This window comes from Prinia subflava, chromosome 2 (assembly GCF_021018805.1).
Source record: "Prinia subflava isolate CZ2003 ecotype Zambia chromosome 2, Cam_Psub_1.2, whole genome shotgun sequence".
Taxonomy (NCBI): domain Eukaryota; kingdom Metazoa; phylum Chordata; class Aves; order Passeriformes; family Cisticolidae; genus Prinia; species Prinia subflava.
In genome coordinates, this window is record NC_086248.1 from 45682389 (window position 1) to 45708875 (window position 26487).

General features: G+C 37.6%; 1 protein-coding gene across 3 annotated transcripts in view; it reads right to left on the reverse strand.

The window, feature by feature from the left end:
* Window positions 1–1444: 1444 nt before the first annotated feature.
* WASF1 (WASP family member 1) overlaps window positions 1445–26487 on the reverse strand; it is an 87185-nt gene continuing 62142 nt past the window's right edge. For 2 of the 3 annotated variants that reach the window (XM_063389794.1, XM_063389792.1), the window contains exons 3-9: window positions 18947–19081; window positions 9735–9888; window positions 8916–9033; window positions 7946–8118; window positions 5783–5962; window positions 3829–4466; window positions 1445–2355 (exon numbers count right to left, since the gene is read on the reverse strand). In XM_063389794.1, coding sequence (XP_063245864.1) covers window positions 2198–2355; window positions 3829–4466; window positions 5783–5962; window positions 7946–8118; window positions 8916–9033; window positions 9735–9888; window positions 18947–19081 — 1556 coding nt within the window. In that variant the 3' untranslated portion in view covers window positions 1445–2197. The remainder of the gene's footprint in view (window positions 2356–3828; window positions 4467–5782; window positions 5963–7945; window positions 8119–8915; window positions 9034–9734; window positions 9889–18946; window positions 19082–26487) is intronic. The other variant, XM_063389793.1, reaches the window with a different exon arrangement.

Sequence of the window (26487 nt, forward strand, 5' to 3'; positions counted from 1 at the left end):
AGCTCCTGGACAGACTCAGAGCACACCCACCAATGCAGGCATGATGGTGAGATGCTCTCATTTGAAAAGTTACAGCCTGGGCACAGAAATGCTGCTGCTCCATTTAAGTGTCAACGTAGGCTGCTCTCTATAAGATCCACCAGAAAAATCAGGAGTTTATAGGGATTTGAGCAAGGAACAGGTACAAACATCAGCTGAAATGTAATTTTGTGAATGGCAGAACTAACTACACATGAAATTCAGGGACAAGCTCTTCTTTCAGCTGCCTGGAGTGCAGATCTGGGTCTGTGGTTAAAGGCGAGCTGCAGGTGCATACAATGCACTTTGCTTTATGATCTCAAATCTTCACAGCTGCATCAGTAGGATCTCACATTTAGTTCCTGGACAAGTTAGGTTTGGTGAGTTAGGGTTACTGAGCTCCAAGGAAACACCATCAAATATTCATGCAGCAGTGCCTCTGACATCCTTTCTTTACCATTACAATGGGGGTTAAGAAGGACACGCACTTCGGAAGTCGAGGGAGAAGGACAGAACAAACCAAATGGTGTTACTGTGAAGAAACTACCAAAGAGAACAGGGCACAGAGATCTGTAGCCCTAGTTACAAAGATGCCGATTCACAAATTGTGACAACATTTTTTCTTCCACAAAACCATCAAAGGTGTTACTGTTGCAGTTGAAAAAGTCTTGAGTATAGCAGGTCGTGTGCAAAATCACAGTGGAGGCTGAGATGGTGACAGTGAAGCTGGAAGGGTTGCTGTACACTATTCCTAGTCTATCCCCAGCCTATACCTCGGGAGTTTTGGCCAGTTCCAAGAGAAGGCTAACAACCACGTGTCCCTGCAAACTAGTTTGTAACAAATAGAACATTTAATGCTCCACCTTCAGAAACCTCATTCTGACTTTCAAGACTTATTTTCCTCTATTACAGGATTCCATCTTCCAGGAACAAGATCACAGGATAAGAGAGCTCTTGCACTCTCCCCTGCTTTCCTTCTCAACAAGCTTTTGACTATGTGCTTAGAATTGAAGGAGTTATTCCATGGAAGAGAAACACAAAAGCTGTGCAAAACATGCACTGCAGTGCTAGACAGCACTTAAAAAGTCATCTTTCATCAACCATGATTTTAACTGCTGCATCTGCTCAAGATACACCAATGGTAAAGTACTTTAAATACAAAAAATAGCAACCCTAAAGCAAATTGGCCACAAGTTCCCAATTCTGGATTTGTATTTCTTTTTTAAACTAAGATCCTGATAAGATTTCAGCTGGGGTTTTTTTCCAGTAGACATGCATATAGATATTGTTTAATGATAGTCTCTTGTTAGATCAGATACTGAACACTTACTGTAACTTTGTACAGCATAGATTAAATACCTGAAGTCCAAGGATCTCTCGGGTATACCAGTGAAAAACAGGCTTCATTGAAAGAGCAACACCCAGGAACATTTAAAATGAACCATTTATTAAATCAAACTGTTATTTTAACAGTTACATAAGTTACACGGCATGTTTAAGTCAAAAGATTTCACAAGGGAAAAAAAAACCTTTAAACTTTTATTATGCAGGCAAAAATAGTACCACACAATATGTACCTTGGAGGGAAGAAGGGAAGGGGAATCTCTAAACATTCAAATAAGGCCATAATTATTTAAAAACAACAATAAAACAATAATACCCCCCCCAGAGATCCATTTGCTTTTCAGTGTGTTCAGTGCTGCTAACTATATGTACTTTTAGTGTACAGGTGTGATCGAGGCAGTGATATTTTGATAGCTAGGTTTAATGTTTTAAAACACTATCAGAAGTGGAATAAGGCTCATTAGTACATACAGCTGCCCTTGGAATGTCAATCTCAGTTGCCTTCATCAACTTAAAATTCACAAAGTGCACAGTTAAGATATGCCAAAAAATTGAAACTCCTACTCTACCAACAGCTGCCCATGCTTAATACTTAGTGGTCTATTGGAACAAAGTATGTTCTTTCAAAAGAGATGTGTAAGAAGAGCCACTGTAAAACATTTAGTTTTGAAGATGCACTAGGAGCTCTTTGTAAACTGAAAAGTAGAAAAACATGGATTAATTATGTTAAGAAAAGAATACAAAAAACACTAGAAATGACCATCAAACTTTCAAAGAACAAGCACCACAATGGACATTAGCATTCGATTTTGCAGCGTACGGCAACGTAATAATTTTACTCTAGCCAATCTACTTCATCAAATTCTGAATCATCTTCTGAATCGCTGTACTCCACAGCGATGCGACGGGACAGGATAGTGGCAACATCGTTCTCAATGCGCTCGTGCTTGGCCTCCTGCTCCCGCTGCTCTTCGACTTTGCGGAGCTGGATACCTGAGGAACATCAGAGCACAAACACGTCACCCTCCTCCTCCACCACCGTCAACGCAAATGCATTTAGCTCATCATTCACAAAATGCTTTGCAAGCAAAAATGAAGACAGAAGAAGCTGCTGTCCTGCTCAGGTAGAAATTCTTTTGTCAAGTATTTAAAGAAAGGAGTGTCAGAATTGCAGTGGCAGACAAGATCTCGAGTCCTTCTACCATATTATCCTGGTTCTGATTTCCCATTGAAATACATTTTTAGTACCACTGTAAGAGATTAGGCCATTTTGCTATTTGCATTTCCAAACCTTTTCTAGACTTTCCATCCATAATTTTAATGAAAGTTTATAGATATTTGAGTATCCTAACAAGACAGAACCTCTTGTAACCCTATTTTTTATCATGTAATGATTTGGTTTGGGATAAAGTATTACTTGGAGATCAAAGCTGTGGTAACTCAAGCCTTTGTTTCTTGGTCATGACTTTCATTGCTTTCAGCAATCACTTAGATTATACCAGCAGGCTCTATTTTCTCATTTTGCTGACATTCTCTACGCATGTTCACACACCCTGGTTGTACTCAACTGTTGTCAACATTTCCTTAGACTTCAATGATGTTATCAATTCATGTGCACATAGACATGCAAAAATATCTCGAATTAGTACTATAGCCTATCTGCTGATATTACAGTACCATACAGATTCTGTGCTGTGCTGCAGGTGCAGGAAAGAGAAGAAGAATATAAGACTTGAAACATTTGAGAGATCCTAATTACTGAAAGATACCCCGCCGTCAAGCAGCAGCACACACAGTGCAGCAGGGATTTTCCTGGCCATGGGCACCATAAGCTGAGAGGTACAGCTGGCACACAGCTCCTCCTGAGATCATCAGGAAAACACAGCCCTGCAGCTCTGCCCTTCCCTTGCACTCTGCCATGGGCACCTTGCAATGCAAAGGCTGTTCCACTGCTGCACTGTGTCCACATCAGACACTGAACAGCTTGAGGCCCTAGCAATGATTTCTGAACATCACTTATATCTTGTTGTAATACAGTGACAGATGATCAAAATTCCAACGCCAATTGATCCATTTTGCTTTCATCTAATAGTCTGTGAAAACCAATGTTTTGTCTTCTACACAATCTGTAGAGGATCAGAAATAGATACATTTGCAGGTGAACAGAAATGGAAAGATAATCTCCACAGATCATCTACAAGCACATGTACTTTTTTCTGTAATCTAACTTCCACAGAGAACCAGTTCTGCCATCCAAACTAAACATCTGATAAGTGCAATTACAAATTGAAAAGAAATTGCCTGTTTACTTGGCAATGCATACAATGTAGAGGATAGAAAACAGAAACAGACTTAAGGTGCATTTCTCTAACTTCTTACACATGTGAAATACCCCATCTCTCACAGGTCACATGTATTTAGCAGGTTTTTGAGACTGTTCTTTTTGCTGTTAATAGCCACCGTTACCTTTCCGTATTGCTTCCAGCAGAACGCTTCTAGCATCACTGATCACAGGAAGGGTTGAAGGATGGCGTTTGGGCTCAGGAGCGGGAATCACTTGGGACGGTGGAGACGGAGGCATTATGGGTGCATGAGGGCTGGGGACAATGGTTGTGGGAGGAGGGTGCAGGACAGGAGGAGGGTGAGAAAGGTTTGCAACTGTGACAGGGGAGGAGGGTCGAATGCCAGGAGGTGGCAGGGGAGGAGGTGGGGGTGGTGGAGGAAGTCCCTGTACTTCAGCTTGCGGAGGAACTGGGTGAACAGGTACAGCTTCGCACACCTGGGCGGCTCTGGTGACAGGGGGAGAGGGTTGTGCTAGGGGAGGAGCAACTGGAGGTGGAGCTGGATGAAGAACTCCAGGAGCTATCTGGAGAGGAGCTGGTGGAGGTGGCACAGCTGGGGCCTGCAGAGCAGCTGTGGGAGGGGGAGGTGGGGGTGGGACTGGGGGTGGAGGGGTGGAAGTCATTGCAGCTCTTAATGATGAAGTTGATAAAGCAGATGGAAGAGGTGGTGGTGGAGGGGGAGGAGGAGTGGGGCTCACAAACACCGGTGTTCTGCCTGTTGCTGGTGACTGAGGACGATTTTCTACCAAGCCAGGAGTAGAACTGCAACATCCAATAACAGAAACAAGCTATTAGAGCTAGAGAGTGGAAAAAAATAGCAATAGATTCACTTCTGCTACTTAAGAACACTGAAACGTGGGCATTAAAGAACATTATGTACTATGATGGTTTCAGGGTGTTTGTCCACATCTCATAAACAAGGAAGTCTAATTTTCAGTATGGAGCATGCATCAGGTTTCCAAAAGACCTCTGTTCAAATTCAGCTGTTAATCAAAATTTATGTTCTTATACAATGTACCTGCATCTTTATCAAAGGTTTCCTATACTAGTATAATTCTTCCCTGTTGTCCCTATATATATCCAAATTATTTTTCTCAAGCCAGGAAATGAGCAGTTGATTAACTGTTTTGATTCACAGAACTTGAAAACCAAACCAAAACAATGCAAACAATGAGGACAAGTTAATTTGAAACATATATTTAAGGTGTGATGACAAAAGGAGTGAGACTACTATCAAAGGTCATCAATATTCTGTACAGAGAGGTACAGTTATATGCTAGATACTCATTATAGGACAATGAATAGGTGAACTGAAGAAAACAAGAAAGAACAGTAAACTTATTTTCCTGAAGGACTGCTAGAGGATTTCTTTAAACTGTTGTAGTACATTAATCTAAAGAGTAATGCATTTTTGAGTATGATCTCCTAAGCAGTAAAAATCATTCTTCTCAAGAGACTAACATCTTGCTAATGTCATAACCCTATCTGAATTAACTGTCCTCTATTCTAAGTTGTATGTAGTTGACCATAAAGTAAAACTTGTGGTATAAAAAAATAGGAAAGTGACAAAGAAATTTTCACCTCTAGAAAATATTCTATGTATGTATTCACTTCTGAATAGGTACAAAGGAATAGAAAATAAAAACACTTTGGGAGAGGGAAGCACTTGCAATTTAGCAAATGTGATGAATACAGAGTTTTGACAGTTGAGTGTCTTACTGTGACATATCCTTTCCTTCATGTAGGCTGAAACACAGCTCAGTTGTACAAATTTCCAAAGCTCCAAAGCTATATCCTGAAATGCCAACAGATTTCACAAACATTTTCCATATAGTTATTTGTCGTGCCATTTAACTCAGAAGGCAACACAGTCACAGCAGGTGAAGGTGCTCTGTCCCCACCAGAGCAACCTATGGGATTTCAATGGCAGCCTTCCCATCCAGCCCCTGCAGCCACGCTGGGGCTGTGGGCTGCCATGTGGGCTGCCTGGGATTTCTGGGCAGCGCAGAAATAACGCTGACAGCTCTCAGTGGGGTGGTGGAAAGGTGAGCCAGCCCAGCAGGCTTTGTGTCCCGTACCTAACGCAGGGAGGCACAGGCTTCACGTCGGCGGCTCCGTGCATGGGCGGTGGTGGCGGCGGCTCGTGGGGCCGGACCAGCACGCGCTCCTCGGCCCTGCTCAGCAGCTCGGACATCTGGCTGTAGGGCAACGCCGACAGGGAATACGACCCGTCGATGTGGTCCACGTATGCTTGAGACCTGCACAAAAACAGGGAGAAATGATCCAACTCCACCTTTAGCAGGAGTAAGCATTTGTGCCCTCAGCCACTGTTCCATACTTCAGTCTGACTTCTGAATGCAAGTATCTTCTCTCCACTAGTGTTGCATATTATACAGTGTGGCTTTTCAATAATTTATCCCACTTTCTCTGTTATCACTTCTAGCAGCTCAAGGGTTTGATTTTGACAAGTGTATCAGGCAGTTTCTACAGTATGTGTGACCTTGGTGTTTATTAGCAACATTGTTTTGAGTTAAATAAACACAGTAATACAATCAGAACTACTCTTCTTTTATAACATTCATAAAACATCCATTGACGCTAGAATGGTACAGAATTTACAACTGAATAATTTAGCTGAACTTCTGTCAAAGGATCTTTATTCCAATATATACACAGAACTCTCTGCTTTAATAGACACAGGACTCAATCAATACCTATTATTGAGTAGTAGCAGTAAATAATGATGATTCAACTTGTTAATGACAACTTTAGACACACCTCAAGGATCTGATCAGCTAGTAAATTTTAATTAACTATTCAATTACAGATTTTTATTTTAAAATATCTCTATTAAATCCAGAGCAAAAGTGTTTGTAGAACACTTTCCAACAGGAAGAGCAATCCTCTACATTTCCACATACTGCCACCACTGTAGTACCTTAGCCTATTAAATTCTTCAGAGGTGAAAATCTTCCTCATTTATTCCAAAGCATGGTGCTGTTCTGCATCTGAACAACATTCAGATACATGCAGTGCTCCCAAGCACTTCAGCATTATTAATAACTGCACCACTAGTAATGGGATAATCAAGGTTTAGGCCAGGGTCCATGTCTAGGCCAAACATGTCTAAAGTGGAACCTAACATACCACACCACAAAAGGACAGCAGGAAAGCAGAAGTTTCTGCCAATGACTTGACACAGCAGTTTACAGAGATACTCTAAAGCTATTCCTTGAAAAATGCTAATCACCATAACTTAACTTGTACCCCACTAAGTGAAACACACTGAGAGCATTTTCACATTCTGAATTGAACTAAGTTTTCTACAAGCAGGTTTTCCTACTTTTCAGGCAACAAACACTCTCTCCTAGAGTCATCATACTCACCATCACTACTGAGCTTGTTTGAAAGCCTTACAAAGCTAAACAAAATACTCCCTTATGGTGTGCCTTTGATCACAGAAAGGGGAAAAAAATCAACCAGTTTTTGAGAGGACAATGAATACTTTTAAATTAAAAAAACAAAAAACAACAAAACAAAACATCCAAGCCCACAAAACCAAAAATATATCGCCAATGTCCTTACATTACTTGTCAGCCCTCTTTTCTATCAGACATTTCTTGGCTGGTAAAATGGACTTGATTTTGCACCAAGACCAGAAGCATAAGCACAGCAGGTGTTTACCATGTGAAATGCTACTTTTAGCCACCAGCAAATACGTGCTGGGAAATGAGAATTCAACAGGTTGGATTTTGTAATAGGCTGTAACCAGAAATGTCAATCAAATCATGGATTTGTTCAAGAGTAAAGAGAAGCTCAGCATTCTCATTTGAGTTCCAAGTGGACGTTTGTTCACATCACACACACGATATAGTCTTGGCAGTGTCTGCTTACAAAAAATCAAGGGGCTGGAATAATGGGGATTTTGTAGGTCAGGGCAGGAATGTAGTGACACACCTGGGTGCAAGCTTGCAGCAGCGACACTACACCATCAATCTGCAGAGGACAACACATCCTTAAGGATACAATAAGGATACACTCTACCTTCAAAAATAACAACATAGTAACTACTCCTTTAAGGACACACTAAGAATTTTAAAACTGAGTTTTGATTAAGCTAAATCAGTGATTTCCAATGCATTTCAAGGGAGCAGTAGCATCTTGTCATTGACCATTTCTCATGTGTGTTCACTATGCAGTACGAATACACTTCATAAAGGATAGAAAAAACAAAAAGGAACCTTGATTCAAAATGTGAAGCTGGGCCATTAGCAACTTCAATGTGCTTATGCAAGAGGTTAGCATCATCTTCTGCGAGCTCTGGACCTTGGGCTAACTTCTGCCACTCTCTCCGTCTGTCATGAGGTGCCCTTGGCACTTTCTCTGGTTCGTGAGGGCGATCTAGATTTTTCTGCTGTAGGAGAGTTGTGCAAACAAAACTGACAACTGAGACAGTGTTTTTTTAATTACTTGCATATAAACATCAACCACAAAATTATGAAAAACAATCCCATTTCAATCAAGCAAAATTTGCTTTCAAGTTAAGTATAATATGTAGACCAGAAAGAATTGTAACAGCCAGATATGTCAGGCTAGTGGATAAGTACCTGAACAATATAGAGGAAAAATACCAGTTTAAGTAGCTTTTTATTCTAAGTCTGAAATCAAATTATGAATCTGACACTCATATTTACTCTCTCTACCACGTATGAAACATAGAGAATAATGGCCAAACAAAAAAGTAGCATTACATTTTGCAAAAGTGCTTGTTTACTTTTAAGAAAATATAAACAAAATGTTTTATGCCTATTAATTTCTTTCTAGCTTAAATATGTCTATTAGAATGTCATTCAAGATTTTTCACCTGTAAGATCGTCAAAATTTTATCTTATAAAGAGTGTTCCAGTGAAATTCATTATTCCTGCTGCATTCCTACTTTCTGAGTCATTGCTAGAATACTTACAAGCTTTGGCAAAAGTTGGTTATGTTAAGACAGCATGAAAGCTTTAAGTCCTTCTATATGATTCTAGTACTACTACTACTATTATTATTATTAAATTATTAAAGTTGATGGAACTGAATGAATACAAGTAGCTTTAGTTGAATAAAGATGACTCTGTTAAGTCTGGCTTGCTACTAAAGTAGCATATCTGCAAGCAAACCCTTTCTAGGAAAAAACAAAGAGAAGCCATATAAAGTTAACTTATGTACCTTCTGCTTCCTCTTTTCTTTCCTTTTGTCCTCGGTGTCCTGCAACATTTTTTCCTTCCACAGATCAAAGAAATACGAAGGATTGGTATAGAACTTCAAACCCTCTTTTCCATCATCCCTGAAATACAGTGACACAAACGGGGCATACTATTTATTTGACAAGACATGAATCCAAACATTAAGACAAAACAAGGGCATATTAAGGAATATATAGTATTGCAGACCCTGAAATGTTTTACTGAGGAACACAAAAGAGATGAACATCGACCTCCTGGACCATCACTTTTTACTATCTTTCCTGGCATTCAAGGTCTTAATTTTAGAAAAATAACTTTAACATAAGCTCCAGACAAAAAAAATGAGTGTCATAAATCAGAGAACTCCCACTCCAATAACTCAAATCTTGCTGTTAAAATATTGAGCCAATTTGTGTGGCTGCTCATGTTCAACTGCTGATTCAAATTGAATCTCTGGGACAGAAACAACATTCATTTGCATTGAAGATCCTTCTTTCTGCACACTTACCTGTTTAATTTCTTCACTTCACATCCAAGTACATTATATGGTTTAATAAATACAGAAAATAAAAATGGCTTTTTCTTCCATGTTACACTGAGTTAAGATTTTAGAAATATGGAGTAAAGTTTTAATGCTTATAATGTCTTCTGCTGCTTTCATTCCTCCAGCGGCTTCACAGTTTTCTAGTCTGGCTCCTTAAATACTTAAGTGCTACTCAATGTGAGCAAGGTGCCTGGATATATCCTGTCTATTACATAAAATAAGCTAGAAATTGTGTTTTATTAATTTTGTTTTACTAACCTGTAAGGGGTGAGAATGTTAAGTGGAGGAGGCTGTTCACAAATGTCGTAAGTTTCTTGCAAAGGAATTGGCAGAGTTTTGCGGTCGAACAGCTGTTGGTCTTGAATTGTGGAACTCCGGAAAGCTTTTCTCATTGTAATGTCCTGCAGTGACACTGAAAGGGGATATTGCCATTTAAAAAAAATCCCACCAGATAAATGTTGTTTGGATTAATCTGGAATTGCCTAACGTTGGTTAAAATATAAAGCACTACTGCTCGCATCTTGGGCATTTTGCAGCAAACACAGATTTACCTAGCATCATCGCCATTGCAAGACATTGTCAGACTCTGTGAAAAACATGGCTGTAATGTTCTAGCACATTACCCTCTATTTAGCTTGACAGGAAATTTTTCTCACCTAAACAGATATCAGAATTCTGTCTCTCCTAAGTAGTTCAACTGATTGAGTACAGTAGCTGTAAAATACCATTCAGTAGTTCAGAATTACCTAATAACATTTACCAACTCCATTTCACAATCCTTTTGCTACTAAAAACTGTTCTCTATCTTGAGGTATAGATTTTACCTTTTATGGCATCAGCAAACCAAACTTTGTATTCCTTGCACGTAGGCAGCAGTTCCACTGAGGGCCCACTTAGATGCCAAACCAGGAAATCACTTCAACTGATGCTACTGAGATCAATGGGTTTTAATGGGAGGTGATTCTACATTCTAACACCTGAAAATTGCCAAATGCTTTTTAATCTGTTTAATCAACATGAGCCTTCTCTGTCTCATTCAGAGCCACCTTGACATTCAAGCACAGTCATTAGGACTAATCAATTAACTTTATGTAAGATCCAAAACAAAACAATACTGCACGAACAGAACACATTAAACAGGGATTTCAACTATTTTTACCCACTCCTGGTAAAGCCAACATATCTTTCTTGATTTCAAAAGAGTTTTTTCATTTCATTAAAATTTAGATACAGATTAATGGAAAAGTAACCACAACTGATAAGCTTTGCACTTTTAATTCTGGAAACAGTACACCTATTTAGTCTCATATTTCTCTCCCTCCCTGGTCTTCAGTTACCGCACCTGTGAAGTCCAGGTGTGCCTCAAAGCTACCCTTGCAACCTGCATGAGACTTCCATTAGATAAAACAGCAGATCTGCTCATTAGTTTGGGCTCTTTTTTAAAAATTACAAACAACACTGAAACCAGTTTTCTGATGTAGTAGTAAAGAGTATTTTCAGCACAAACATTTTATCTATAAATAGTTATGTTTATTTTATAGAAACAGGTTGATAGTAATGCCCCTTTATGCGAGATGAGAGGACAACTCTACCCCTGCCTTACTCAGTAGAGTCTTTGGCAACAATTTAAAGAAAAACCTTTTCAAGCTGAAAACTGTCTTTTTCCTCAGGTTCTGTAACATATACAAATGTACACATAGGTATGTACATACACCAAGCTGGATTTCTACTGTGTGATCACAAAGGGGCAGAAGGCAGGATTTTTTCCAGAAGGCTTGCAGTTCCTGGAATGTTCTGTCTTCTTACCTAAGCATATTGGTGATATCTTTTGTGAGGATAAAGAAGGGATTTATTTGATTTTCAGCTTGGCTTTTGAAGTTTATTACACTTGGCAAGGTTGTGTATTCCTGGAGAAGTTTCCTCCTTTTTACCCTTAGGTTCTAATTCATCACAGTGTCTTTTATTCTTTTTAATAGCTTTAATTAGCTGCTCAGAAGGCTTTTTAAGTGTGTGAAAGAAGTATTATAATGTCTGAATGTCAGCTAGGAGTCTCAGTTTCTGTAGGTATTTTTGCAGTCATAAATAACCCTATATATTTTGTACCTGTCATGAAGTACAGGTTGTTATTAGCTGGCAAAAGTTCAGTTAGAATAACTGAGGTTTACCTCATCTAAAAATTTAAGTCTTAGATCTTTTTGTATTTCAGCTGCTTTTCCTTTGGGTTGTTGGTTATACAAATAACACCAAGTGTACTTGTTCAGAGTTGCTTGGCAATCCTGCAAGATTTCTAACTGTCATATATTGGAAACATTTCCAACAAAAGTAAAGCTTAGTATGCTTCTCTTTGAACCTGTGCACGTTCTGAAGACAATGAACATAATCAATTTATTCTAATAAATAATTACAGTACTTTGGTTTAATATTAAAGTGCTCATAGAGTATGTAACACCATATTATTGACACTATTCCAAACTCCTTATTAGCATTCCATCTCTTCAATGAGCAAGCACAGCCAGTTTAATTCACATTTTCCCTTTTCTTGCTTAAAACTCTCCATTATGTACACATATACAGGGGGATAACACACCAGAGGATAGTAAATCAATCAATCAATCAATCAATCAATCCTCAACAATAAGCATTTTCTCTCTACATCTATGATAGACAGCAGAGGGCTTCATGGGAAAGATACACTGGAATTTCAAGCAGCATTTCCTGTGCTGATAACCTGTAACAGGCATTCCCTGAGAAGCACACCATTACTCCAAACAGCAGACTACGCTAGGACAGCATTACTCAGGAAACAGAAGGATGTGGCATGCAAAATGGGGAGAACCATGACATGGCTATAACTCGCCTGCACAGAGGGATCAGGTAAATCCCACGTGGCACACCCAGCGTAATCCTGGGCTGTGCACAGTTTGGCTTACAAAGCCACTTGTTCAGCTTGCCAGCTGGCAAAGAGACAAAAGCCCTGCGTGGTTCACAGCCTCAGCAGGGGCAAGACGTGAAAACCTGGCTGGTCCCGCAGCCACCCAGCTTTGGCTGATTGACAAACTGGCACTGCAAGGGGACGGGTCAGACAAACTGGATGAACGAATTCAGGTGTGAGAAGAGATGAGTGGCTGAAGGAGGAGTTGGAAAAGCTGCAGACTTGATGCTGGTAAATTTATGTTTCCAGCTGCTTAATTCCTAGATAGCATCAGAGCTTTTTGTATAGCCCAAGATCCTAAATTTGATATGGATATATTTTTCTGAAAGTCCACCTACTACACCACTTGTGTTCACTGCAATTAGCAAAAAACGGGGACTTAAATAATTTCCTTACATGTTGAGATATTCACAATTTAATTTGAAGTTTCATTCAACAATCTAAACAAATGCCTGTTTGTCTTTATTGTGTCTGTTGTTTGGATTGTATGAAAAGACGTATTGTATCAGCCAATCTAACCCTCTGCACACAACAATATTTTCCACATAAGCAAAAATTGTCTGTCAGAAAGCTAAACTGTCAACCTTTTGTACACTTGGTTTTGAAAAAGAGATGCCAGTCCATTTTTACTTATAATCAACAACAAAGGGGAGGGGGGGAAGGGTATTTTAATTGCACTATGATGAGATACAATAACTGTGTTTCTTTTGGAGTGAAGTAAAAATAAAATAAAAGCACATCTGTAATGTGTATACTAAATAATGTTTTATCTCTTGGCAAGCATCTCATTAAACTGCAATCCCCGAATTGTAGTAAAAGTCAGGTATAGAGCACACCAGTGCACTCACAGAAAGTAGCTACTTTTAACTTTTCAAATACATTAAATACTACATTTTACTTCACCAGAAGAAAAAAAAAGTTACTATATTTGTTTTTATTCTTTTACACTCACTCAACTACACAATTTATAATTAGGTTCTAGGCCAAAAACTACCATTCTCCTAATGACAGTAAATAAATCATATATATTCCTCTTAAAAACTTGCTCTCTTAATACTTTATGCAGAATTTCATCCTGGCAACTTTCAAGACCGTAAACTTCTGAATATCACAGCTGTGACTCTCTGCAGAACTAAATGACTAGGGGAAATTTCATACAAATCAAGGGATTTGGTTGCCCACAATACCCTTTCTCTGTTCAAAATCTTACCCAGCAATTTGGAAAGTGCAAAGAGTGACACTCTCGAACAAATAACTTGGTTGTAAATTGCCCATTAAAGGTAAATAATTGGTAGGGAGTGGTGCTGTTGAGAATTCTCGTAAGGTAAAGATTTGTGTGATTCAGTTCCTAAAGACACTGCAATCTCAAAGTCTGATTTTTACCGTATTTACTTTAAATTTTTAATGATTATCCATTTAAACAATGACCAGAATGCACATATATTGGGTTTTTCTGCCATCAGAATACTCTGACTGTGGGTTTGATAGCTGCTAAGCAGAGACATTGTTTCTGTAGATCAGACATGACCCTTGGGCTTGTCCCTACACAAGAAATAGCAATTTTCTGAAATACTATTTTAAAAAATTCCAGAACAGCTCAAGAGCTCTTTGGATAGAGAACATATGTAGCTTAATGACTTCAGGTAAACGATGCTGTATGATTTTAGGAGGACTCAGAAGTTGCTTCAAATGCAGCATGTAGAACAAGCAAGCTCCATTAAGATGTGAATTACCCATAAGCATCAAATACTGAATCTGCTGGTGAGTGAGTCTCAACAAAATCACCACATTGTTTAGCAAATGGTATTTTGTCCATCCCTCCTTTTATACACAAAAAATGCAGTATCATGGTCTTACCATGGAACTATTAAGCCTCAACATACTAATTTAAAACTGATGTACTTACTAAATAACCAATAAGTTTAATCAAGGGCCTAAGAAAATTGGAGAAGGAACATGGAGAGCAGTTGAAGCCCAGCCCACCTGCTCAGAATCTTGAGAGGGAGACACACTCAAATCCAACTTTCTTTAAGTAGAGATGTGCAAGGAAAAGTGACCTGCTATATAATTTAACAGTCTTTATTTGCCTTTGTGGGTAAAATTTCTAATGAATGAACAGACAATGGTGTTACTCTCCACTTAATATAGTACATGTGGAGATCATGACCCAATTTCACGTGCTCCCTGTTCTTAATTTTGATTACATTTACACTCTTTTATACTCAGCAAAACCTTCAGAGGATAAAGACAGTGAGCTGCCCCTTACACCAGGATGTACTGTCCTTTCCTAGTTCTAAGTCTTACAATGGGCTGAGTATCCAAACTTTACAGTTGACCAAGTCTCCCATTTCCAGCAGTAGGAAGACCACAATCAGCTGTCAAGCTTTTTAGGTTTCTCCCCACCAAATGCCACCTTTTTGCCCATAGCAAAATATCAAATCTGTTTTTGGTGTTAGTCCAGCCAAATGTCTGAACTACCATTGTTTTAATGACAGGGCAATATTTATAGAATGTTTAGTAAAACAATCAACACATGCATTGAAAGGAAGAGGCCTACTGAAACACAATTCACAACACTATTTGATTCCTTTCCTGAAGTGTGCCAGGCAGCTCACCCACAGCACTTCTGCAATTAGGTTTATTTAAGTTGCTTGTACAATTGAAACAAATATGCTACAGAAATCAAGAATTTGATACACTGCCTTTGAGACTAAAGTCCTCTCCGGTTTGAGGTTTAAATAGAATTAGGCAGCTTACATTGAAAGAACCACTAAATTAATACCAAGATAGTCTGATAGTCTGAGTGATATGAGACTATTTTCCAATACCTCATAACACTATACATCAAAGCTGTACCATGTATCAGCATTTCAAAAGAGAACCACATTTGGTTAACATTTTAACCAAAATCTTAACATTAATATTCTTTTCAAAATTGTCAGATTTTTACAACTATGACATTATTCACTTCTAGCTGTGCTTCACACTTAAAATGCACAATTAAAGTCACAAAAACTTGATCAATTAAGAAAAAAAGTATTTTACCTATACAATTTGCATATATATGGACAGAGTTAGTAATGTTACTTATAAAGTAAATACTGAAATAAAAAATGGTTGCAAAGAAACTATACTCAGGATTTATTTTCTCACCTAAGAGGAGACCTTACATTGCAGGGGTAGTGAAGCTGTCGACCTTAGTTCAGCTTTATAGCAAGAATGTGTTTTCTCGGTCCTAAAAGGACCCCAGATATTACTCCTGGATACATATGGGCTTGTTTCCCATACAATTGAAATAAAATTACTGACGGAAACTTGAGGATTTCTTTTTGTCTACACTCAAGTTTGGTATCTTCTGAGGGGAAAAACCCATGTGCACATGAAAAGAAAGAAGTATTTTTTAAAAATCTATTAAAATATGAAATTAATAATACTGAGAAATCAAGAATTTGAAAACAGTGTAATAATTCAAACAAAACCAAGTTCATAGCAACTCTTCTACGACAGAAAAATTGTGCACGAGGAATTAGGCTCCTAAAGATACAATCTTAACCTTGGTTTTATTCTTTCACAGAGATACTGTAATAATTCAAAATGAGAGAACACACAGACTGTTCAAACAAATTCAGAGCTTTTTATCACTCTGACTCTACCAAAAACATCTTGTCAAGTATCTGCATCTCGTTTAGTGACTCTGACTTGGGCTGTTTTTGTTCATGCCACTTAGCTTTAAATGAATCTTAATTTCTTTCTCTTGTGTAATAGCACGGGCCCAGAGGAACCCATTAAATCTTCTATTACTGCCTCCTGGCAAAGAGCAGATGAGACTCATTTCACAAGTATATCCTGTTTTACTCATGCTGTTAGCTGAGTAGAAGTACTGAAAGTTGCTTAATTCTTGCATAGAGAGCTAAAAAAGGTAATTTTAGATATTCCCCCCTTCCCTCCCCTTCACGCATTAACATCCTTCAGCTATTCCAGTCCACAATAGGACTAAACCTAAACTATTTGTGATAGATTTCTGAAGTCAAGCCCAAAACAATATACTGAATGAAAAAAGTTTCCTGATCCCTAACTTTTAAGGAAATAGAATATCAAATGTCTCCTCATCTCCTTTGTCCTCATCTGGTGACTGATTCCAGGCAGAGGCTTGTGAATAAGGAGCAATGGGTACAGCTCAGGGCCTGGATATTCTTAGGTTAATAAAAACAGTAATTTAACAGCTCCTGACTCTGAGGACTGCAGGTATTCCTCTGAAGTACAAGCAGTCACTGCTATTCTGTGGTATGAGACACAGATTCAGGGGATCAGGTTCAAGTCACTTCGAGCCACGCTGGACTTGGTTGTGTAGACCCATTCCCAGCCCTGTTTCCTTAGCTGCAGTGTCTGTACCCTTCTTCAGCTATACAGCTTAGCAAACACTGCAGCATGCACAGTTCTCTGAAAATGTGTTGGTATGGTGCACTGGGGACTACATACTACTTAAAACTACTTCTAGCAATTCTCTAACATCAAATAGTCATGGATTCTTGGTTCTGAAACCTAGAACCAAACTTGTCAAAGGCCTTTTACATAGGATAGCACAATTTTCTATCTTGTGTAACATTCCTGGATGCTTAAACTCAATGGCTTAATATGGTCTCTCCATTCTATGGAAATGTGAATGATTAACATATTAGATATGATATATCAACATCCATCCTCCTCTGATTTAAACCAAAACTAGGCTGTCAAGAGTAAATGCAGAAATGCCATTAACACTCTGGAGTGTTACAGTTTTATACAAGATTACAAGTGCTCACAATTTATCACCATACACAGAAAGGATTTTTTATCATTATCCAATCATAGGAAAAATGCCCTAGTTAGGGCAGGAGGAGATTTCATTTTTCCCTAGTATCTGGTATCTTGCTGTGTTTGGGATTTTGGATGAGAATAATGCTGATAACACACTGATGTTTTGGTTGCTGCTGAGCAGTGGTTAAGGACTCTTCAGCTTCTAACTCCACCCTACCAGTGAGCAGGTGGAGGGACACAAGGAGCTGGGAAGAGACCCAGCCATGACAGCTGATCCAAACTGGCCAAAGAGACCTTCCACACCATAAGGTGTCATGTTCAGCATATAAATCCAGTGGGGAAAGGTGTTTGGGGGCTGGGCTGCTGCTCAGGAACTGGCTGGGCATCAGTCAGCAGGTGGTGAGCAATTGCACTGTGTGTCACTTGTTCTCTATATACTAATATTATTATTGATGTTTTCCCTTCCTTTTCTGTCCTATTAAAATTCCTTTATCTCAATACATGCATTTCACATTTTTTGTCATTTCTCCAATTATCTACCTCCTCCCACTGTGGAGTAGGGGAGCAAGCAGATGTGTGGTGTTTAACTGGCTGCCATGTTAAACCACAACTGGAAAAAGAGGTTTATGGGGGTGATTTGTGCTCAGTTATCAAGAGACTTGGAAAATCCCATTAACGCAAGAATTCCCCTAGGCAAGTCATGATTTTGTGGAAAATCTGCTACTAGCTGTGAATAGCTGTCTTTCAAAACCTGTTCTAAAATTAATGTCACACAAAATATGGAATCAAAACTTCTCTTTGCTTAATTTTGCTACTGGTGAAATTTTGACATCTATAACCAAAGACAGCCTGAAGACCACTCTCATGGTTTGACACTTCCTTTTTTCTGTAAACACAGTTGTAATCACACAATGTAATAATACACAATTATTATATCTAGACATTCAGAACTGAAACAGCTTTCTATAGTTTAAAACTGAATCCCACAAGCAATCTGAAGTTATTTTTCATGATAGGATGTTCATCCACTTTCTAGGTCTTAACCATATGGTTTAGAACACACTAAATTGTTTGAGGTTACAAATTAACAGATACCAAAGAAGGCAAAAGAGCTTTTACACATTAGGTGGTCAAACAAAGCCTAGGCATCCTTTAAAATTCCATACAAATTCTATCTTATAGGCATGGGTGGATGACTTTTGACGGTGCTTGTTTTCTCAGTGCTAACCCAATATTTACAATACTTGGTTACTTAGAAAGAATCTAAGAAGTTATACAGCAGCAATAAATGAAGTTATACAACTGTAATGTCATACAGAAAGTAAGATGGTACAAGTTAAATGTATAAATCCTACTTGGACAAATGTTTACATTCCATGAGAATTAGTAGAAAGGTTTTTAAAAAGTGTATAGATTTATCTCCAAGCATTCACATAACATTACATAATATTATTAATATTCCAAATACATAATACTACTGAAGTGACAGATACTCCTGTAGTCATTTTTATGTAAATTCCTTAGTATCATTCAATAACCATGAAAAGGCTGACCTTAGAAAGCTGCTCAAGGCTATTCCTTTATAGCCTGTAGCAGAAATAGAAATGGACCTCTCTTATGATGCTTTGCTCTGTGTTCTTATAAACACGATTTAAACTATTAAACTATTATTTCCATTTCACTTATCAGTGCTGTCTGAGTGGCAAAATAAGAAAAACCCCTCCTGCAGGAGGTAACTTACATTCCTCTTCCTTTGGATCAAGTTGTGTGACACTGACAGATAAGCGATCTACACGTTCTTGTAAGGAGTTGACTCTAAATGAGAAACTGTGTGCTTCATTGAAAAGTTCACCAAATATATCTTCAGCATATTTACCTGAAACATGGAAAAAAAAATAAAATTCAGGCATACCACAAGACAGGCAAATGATTTCTTACTGTTTTAATTAAGTAATTCTAAGTTGCATGAGTATCACTTGTAACAACCTATACTTACTGAGTCCATTAAGAGTCCTTCAGAAAAAAGCAAATAGAAGTTAAATACTTTAAATGTAACTTATTTATCAGAAATGAAATTATTTAAAACATTACAGGACAGATATTCAGCTGCTATAAAATTATTTGACTATGCTGATATGCATGGAATTAGACTGCACATTTTCTTGCATATTTCTAAAGGGACAACTTACAGAATCTGAAGCTGCTCCTGTCTGAGCAATAACTAATCTTTAAATTTACCTAAGCCTAAGGTAAGTTCTTGAAATGAAGCACAGCTTCCACTCCTGCTGTACAGAGAACTTTACAAAAAAAAAAAAAAAGGAAGATCAGATATTCACATCTAGGTAAATTAGAACCAGCCTATTCAAAAACACACACTAAAATAATAAATCCTACTTTTAAGGATCAAAATTCTAGCAACTGACCCATTTACACTGAAGTAAAAAAAAACCCCAAACAATAAAAAGAACCTCCTTTGTTCACATCAATGGACATCATACTTTATGCACAAACGAGCAGGAGATTCAAATACTATGAAAAAAGGATCAGTAATGAGTTTCTCTTCTCCAGAGTACTCCACATACTGCTTCTAATGCTCTCAAGACTCCATTTGAGTAGTCTGCCAGTGTGACTGGAAAAACTCCACCAGATTACACTGCAGAATGTGTAGCCACATTTCTGAAATACAATGTGATAGCTTTCAAAACCTTCTAAGATACTGTGCATATGTAATTCATGTACTGTTTGTGCACTTATGTTGGTTTTGGAAGTATAAATCTCACAAATTTCTAACTACCTGCTTTCCACTCAAGTTCTGACAAGCATAAAAGGAAAGGATAGCTGTGGAAATTCTGCCTTTGGTGAGCAATACATCTGGAAGTATACATAAAAACAAGGACATTTTTATATAAACATATCAAAAGAACAAAAATTAAATCCCTACAGGTACTGTGGAAACTACTTAAAGATGCTGTGTAGCAAGCACAAGGCCAGCACACACCATTTATTAAGACTTAGGTAACAGCAATAGAAAACCAGCATGACTATAAACAATGAAATATAAAAGAGGATATCAGAAGAAATGTACAAAAGAAGAAAATAGAAGAGGAATAACTAGCAAACTAATAATAAATATTCCTTCAAAGACATGAGGAATAAGAAAGCCTGCCAGAGAGTCTGCAGAGGTGACTGGCAATGAAAATATGAAGGAATACAGAGAAGACAAGACCCTTGTGGACAAGCTAATTCAACACTTGCCACTGGTGTCCAGTGGAGGGAACTGGAGAGACCCTGATGCCAGAACTCGTCATGGGAGGCTCAAAGAAACTGAAGGGACTATATAAATATTCCAAAACTAAATCAACAAAATGATCAGCAAGTATTAGGAACAATTGTAAATCTCCTTATACACACTGAAACACACAACAACAAGGTTCAAATTTTTTTTCATGGAACATCTTGAGAGCTTGAGAGCTACAGACCCGTAAGCCTGACATCCATACGAATTAGTATAGATGAATTAGCAGACATCTGGATGCCTTATGACAGAAGAGGCAGCACAGCTCTTGTAAAGGGGAATCTCTGAATGGTTTAGAAGCACATAGACAGAGAGCTATGATCTACTGAGATTTCCAAGAGAGTTTAGAAATCAAGTGGTTTGGGGAAAACTTAACAGATGGGGCATACAAAAGAAATGGCACAGATAAATAATTCCTCAAAAGGTAGAAAACAGGGCATAGGAGTAAATCACCAGTCTTCACAGTTGAGAAATGTGAGTTTTACTAAGTTTCTATGCTGGGATCCACGTTATTTAAGATATATATAAATTACTTGAAAAAAAAAAACAAAACAACCAAGAATAAGGTTTGCCCATGATACAAAGTCATGAAAAAGGAACACACTGAGCATTAGGAAATACATACAAACCTCAGCTGCTTGGAGAGGCTTCCAGGCTGAAAAGTGCTGGAAGCAGGGAGATTAATAGGAATCCTACATGCTGTCTTGCTCTCATTCTTAGAGCAACTGCTAATAGCCACAGCAAGAAGTAGATCAAAGGCACTCCCATTCTGAGAACCTTTGTCTTGTAGCACAAGTCCACAGAAAAATACAGATGGAAAGTTAGTAAAAGTCTTCTCAGCTGGAAATTTACCTAACATAAGACTTTCTAATATATGTCAGGAAATTCTGAAAAGTTTATGTTCATTCACCTGTTCCGGAAGCAAGTGAAATTACCTAAAAATGTGATCCACTAAGAACAAGATTGTTGAAGCTTTAATATACAGATACTAAAAATTTTATGCATTTCAGATAATATGTTCAGAAATATTAATTTAAATTAGGTAAGTCACATAACATTCAGAGATATACAAACCAAAATTAAAATAAAATATAAAATTTTGTGTATAGAATCAAAAATTAATTTAGGGGCAGGGCTTTAAAATCCAGTAACTTCCCTTTTATAGGTGTATTTTGAGGCTAAATTTTTATCTGTATCATTTCATCAGGCTTAAAATTAATCTACCTCATTAATGAGCTCCAACTGCAAATAATCTGTCTCGGAAATCTTTTCATTACATTGCATACAGCCACAAACACACTGCAAGGAATAATTTGCCTATGCTTATGAACACAAATCCTCAGATGGGAAATATATTAAAAACAAACTGTTGTGTTTGAAGTGGTATGCCAACCACCATGTCTCCACCTACCCGCGTGTTGGTGGTCTCTTTATTTAGCCAGAGGTATATTTAACCAAATGCTTCCTCTAGCAAAGCAAAATGTTTGCTTTTTGTGAAATGTACAACTACCATTCTAAAGAATACTATATGTGAATGTATAAATACGTACATAACATAACCTGATATTTGTGTTGCCATCTCTGTGTATTCTATAGGAATCTACCTTCAGTTTTGAATGGATTACAAAGCACATCATTTCAGGTGATAATACTGAACAAAGTGTAACAAACTTCAATAAGTAAAAGAAAGTGTGAGAAAAAAGCACATTGGTAAACAAAACCAATCTCATTCCACATAATTTACAGGTAATATGTCAGAAGACTAAGAATGCAAAATTAATTCCATTACACACAATGAATATTATAAAGTATCATTAACACTTCAGAAAATTTACAATATTATGGGCCCGCTGAAAAACTCTACTCTTGTTTCACACAATACAATAAAGCAAATTACAGTTCACTGTGACAATTAAAACATTAACACCTTAGGATCCCGCTCACAGTTGGATATATAATACCAGATCAGAAAGATCAGTGGTCTTGTTTGCCTACCAAATTAAATGACAATATAGACTTCTGCAATTAAATTAATTCAATGTCTGTGAAAAGCTTATTTTACTGTATTTGCAAAACCTGCTTGGCATTTATTTTTATTAACAGAGCACTTAAAAATTTAAATAAAAGGCTACATTATTGTTTAGTTTTAATTAGGGAATTTATTATTCACCTTATTATTCTTTTCATAATCTTTCCTCATGTATCAAAGGGCTCTGATGACAATTAAACCTTCAGTAAGAAAGGGATACAGGAATGCAGCTCTCTTTGGTGTCAGTCAGTATCCTTTTTTGTGACAGACAAATAAAATGTCTTGGAAACAATGTTCTGTCCTTCCTCCCCTCAATAACATGCACACACTTTGATTTTTTTTTAACAATTATTTTTTCGACTTTTAAAACAGACCCATGAGCTGAAAACAGAACAGTAGCTAGTAGCTACTAACAGAAAATAGAGTAATAATTACACTGCTTACTGCCTTCCTCATTTTTTTTAAATTAAAACCACCAAAACATGTATCATCCACTCCATTTCCATTCATTACCATGGCAATAAGTGTACAATGGTTTATGAAATGTCAAAAAAATACTGATCAGTTTTACAGTCCTTTGCTTTCACCAAATGTTCCTTCTAATTTGTTTTATCTCCTAATTTTCCCCCCCATAATTTCTTAACCATTTATCCAGCTTCCCTGGCTTCTATCCACAAATGAATAATCGCTAATTATCCAGTGCACTAAAATGAAGACACACAGGAAAAGAAATGGGAGTTTTTGTCTAGTTCTGAGGGACTGGGTACGTACCAGATGAACTGAAGCCAACCACAACCTCCACATCAGCTTCTGGACAGTATTTCAGGCTAATTAAATAAAGCATGACAAATAAATGTCTTCAAAGACTTTTTTCTTGTGTTGTTCAAACTCTTAGAACCACACCAAGGATCAGGGCATACACTAGCAGTCCTCTCAAAACTCCAGCCCTTATACCCACCTGAACTCTGGCATTCTCAATGCTGTATCTGTTGGCAAACCCTAAGGAAAGGCCATTTAAATTAATCATTTTGCAACACTAGATCAGTTACTGACAGATTTAGTTACAGGCTTTTAGACAAAGAATAGGACATGAGTCCTGAACCAGGACTTCTCCAAGAAGTCACTTCCTTACTATCCTTCTGCATTGTTAAAGAAAAAAAAATCCAACCCCTTCAACTGCATCCCAACCTGAAGCAGCCCCCTGCAGATCAGTTATGGCGTTGGCAGCCTCTGTGAAACATGGTCTGAATCTGATGTAGCTACCTGGATAAACACCTTGACATGCACAGTTCTCAGTGCCATAACCCAGCATCATTTGTTGAAATTCAAGAGGATGACTGGTAAAACTCAGGCCAGTGCAAGATGCAGTAAGCAGGACATTCAAAATAAGACAATTGTTCAATCTTGCCAGAAGTACTAATCTTAATTAACTTAGCCTTAAGTGATCTGTCAGACTTCTGGGGATCAGTGGTCTGTGTGTGTGTTTGCATATTATAACATTTACAAAATCTAATCCAACACATTTATCATTGAATTCAATTATAAAAATATGTAATACATTAAATATGTGGTGACATTACTAAGTACAAAGTACAATGAAAGGTTATGTCATTAAATTTAATATTAATACTATCTGATATTAAAATAGTAAATATGTTGATATATTAAATACACAAACCCCAAAATATTATTAGTTTAAAAATATGAGTTTGGCAATTTTAAAAAATATGTATACATTGGTAAAACATCTCAAAGAATAAGCTTAGAATTTAGTCTGTTACCCACATATACACTGTCATTCCTTGATTTCTATTATTTCATTCCTGTTCACACTACAATATTTTTGTCTACTACATTTTCTAAAATATAAAGGTACAGAATAAGAGTAGCTGTAAACCTGTCATGTCCCACTGCCCAATCCCTTCCCAATATACTTACACTATGCAAAATTACATTATTCACTACTGAATAGTTCCTTTCTACACAATATAGTATATTTATTAGAAAATATTCTCTCAGGATAATTAGTTACCACATAAGCCACTCACAATATATAATCAAGGTTTCTTTATAAAGCAAAACAGGAAAGATATTCTAAGTCTATTAATACATTTTCCTCCTCTGTTATTTCTGACATGTAATTTAACATGTCCATGGCCTGTTGATTCAGCTTCAGTTCTTTGCTACATAACTTACTTTTTAGAAAAAAAGGGGATGTATCTGAGTTTGAAAGTGTGGACTTATTTCTCATCAGGATCATTTCAATCTCAAAGCTCAGTGATCAGGAAACACACTAAAAGCTAGGAGACTGAATTTGTAGATAAGAACCTTGGTTGATCCTTGGGAACTTCACTGGTTATGGCTGAGCAAGCTCTGAAGAATGACATACTAAATACATAGCACTGATGCTAAGTAGGAACTTTCATTATGAAAGTCTGAGGGCAGTCCACAAGGATTATAGTAGGAGTATCAGAGTACTGAGGAGACAACTTGATTCCTTTAGCCAGGAAAATTGAACCAGATGTTTATCAGACAACCTGACCAGGGCATCAAAAGTATCAAATAAACTTTGTTAAAGGCCTTATCGAGAGCAGGTCTGATGCTTCTTGTTGATGCCCAAAAAGAAAAAGTCAGCCTTCAAAGATCTTCAGCTATGGAAGTCTGAGATATCATTTGCTACCACCCACTGAGGACATTATCAATTAAACTAGCTGAGATTACCATTATGTATTCAGAAATCTGTGAAAGAGACTGCTGAGAGCTGAACTTCTGTGGAAAGTAGAAGCACTAATGATCATTTTACAGGGAAGTCTTGCTCTTCCTTTCATTTCTAACATAACCTGAATTCACTGCTTTATGTAGGCAAGGAATTAATGACAGGTGCGACTTTTCTGCTACCACACTTCTCTGCTTTCAGTGAAACTTTACTGACCCCTTGCTGATCCTCTCATTACCATTCGGGATGGACACAAAACAGCATCACATTGCCACTGCTGCAAAGACAACATCAAGAAATCAGACAGAAGATTTTGAGAGAATGGGGTTCTCTCAAGATGAATTAGGCTTCAGTTTTCAAGATCATCGGTTTCCTTACCCTCTTGTGCACAAGAACACTTTCTCTTGTGTTCCCTGGCAATTGTAATAACGAATTAACAGGAGTGACTAATAAAGAAAATTCACAATTAATGTCCTCCTGAGTGCACTGAGAAAGAGGATGGGCAGGGCAAGACGCAACACAGAGGTTCTGGTGTTTCTGGAATACTGCTGAAGCTCTAGCTGCAGATCTGCAGACTTGTGGGAACCTTACCATGTGCTGAAGATGTTCTCCACACAGGGTGAGGAGAGAGGCTGGTCTTTGAGCTCAAGAGGCCTGGTTCTAAAAATTAGTTGCAGTCTCAACACCTTGCGGCTAAGTATTTCTGGAGAAATATTTCCCACTTACTGAATGTTAACACCTTAAGCCATGACAAACAGGAAGGTTTTCCTGAGCTGAAAAAGTGTTTCTGACAAGATAAAAGTGCCTCTCACAAGATGAATGCTTTTGGGGAAGGCAAGGTAACCAAAAATTAAGAAAGAAAAGTTAAGTGTGTCTGAGAAGAAAAAATGAAGAATTTGTTCCAAAGTCAGGCTTTCACTCCTGAAAACCAACAAATAAGGGGCAAGGAAAAGAAGGAATTACAAGAACATGGTAAAAATAGATATACTACACAGAAAAGATAGAAAGAGGGAGAAGGCTACAAAAGGTTCAATGTTAAGTGAAAATTGTTTTCACTAACATATATGGAACTCCAGCTTAGCAGAATTGTGCAGCATTCTCTTTGGTTATGCAGAGGTAAAAGAAAATGGAGAATGGCATTTTGCTATGATTGAATAAAAGGCCTAGTCTGAATGCCTGCAATACAAATATTCATTAAAGGCACATGCTCAAAAAAAGAAATGTTCTCCTCCCTAGATGGAG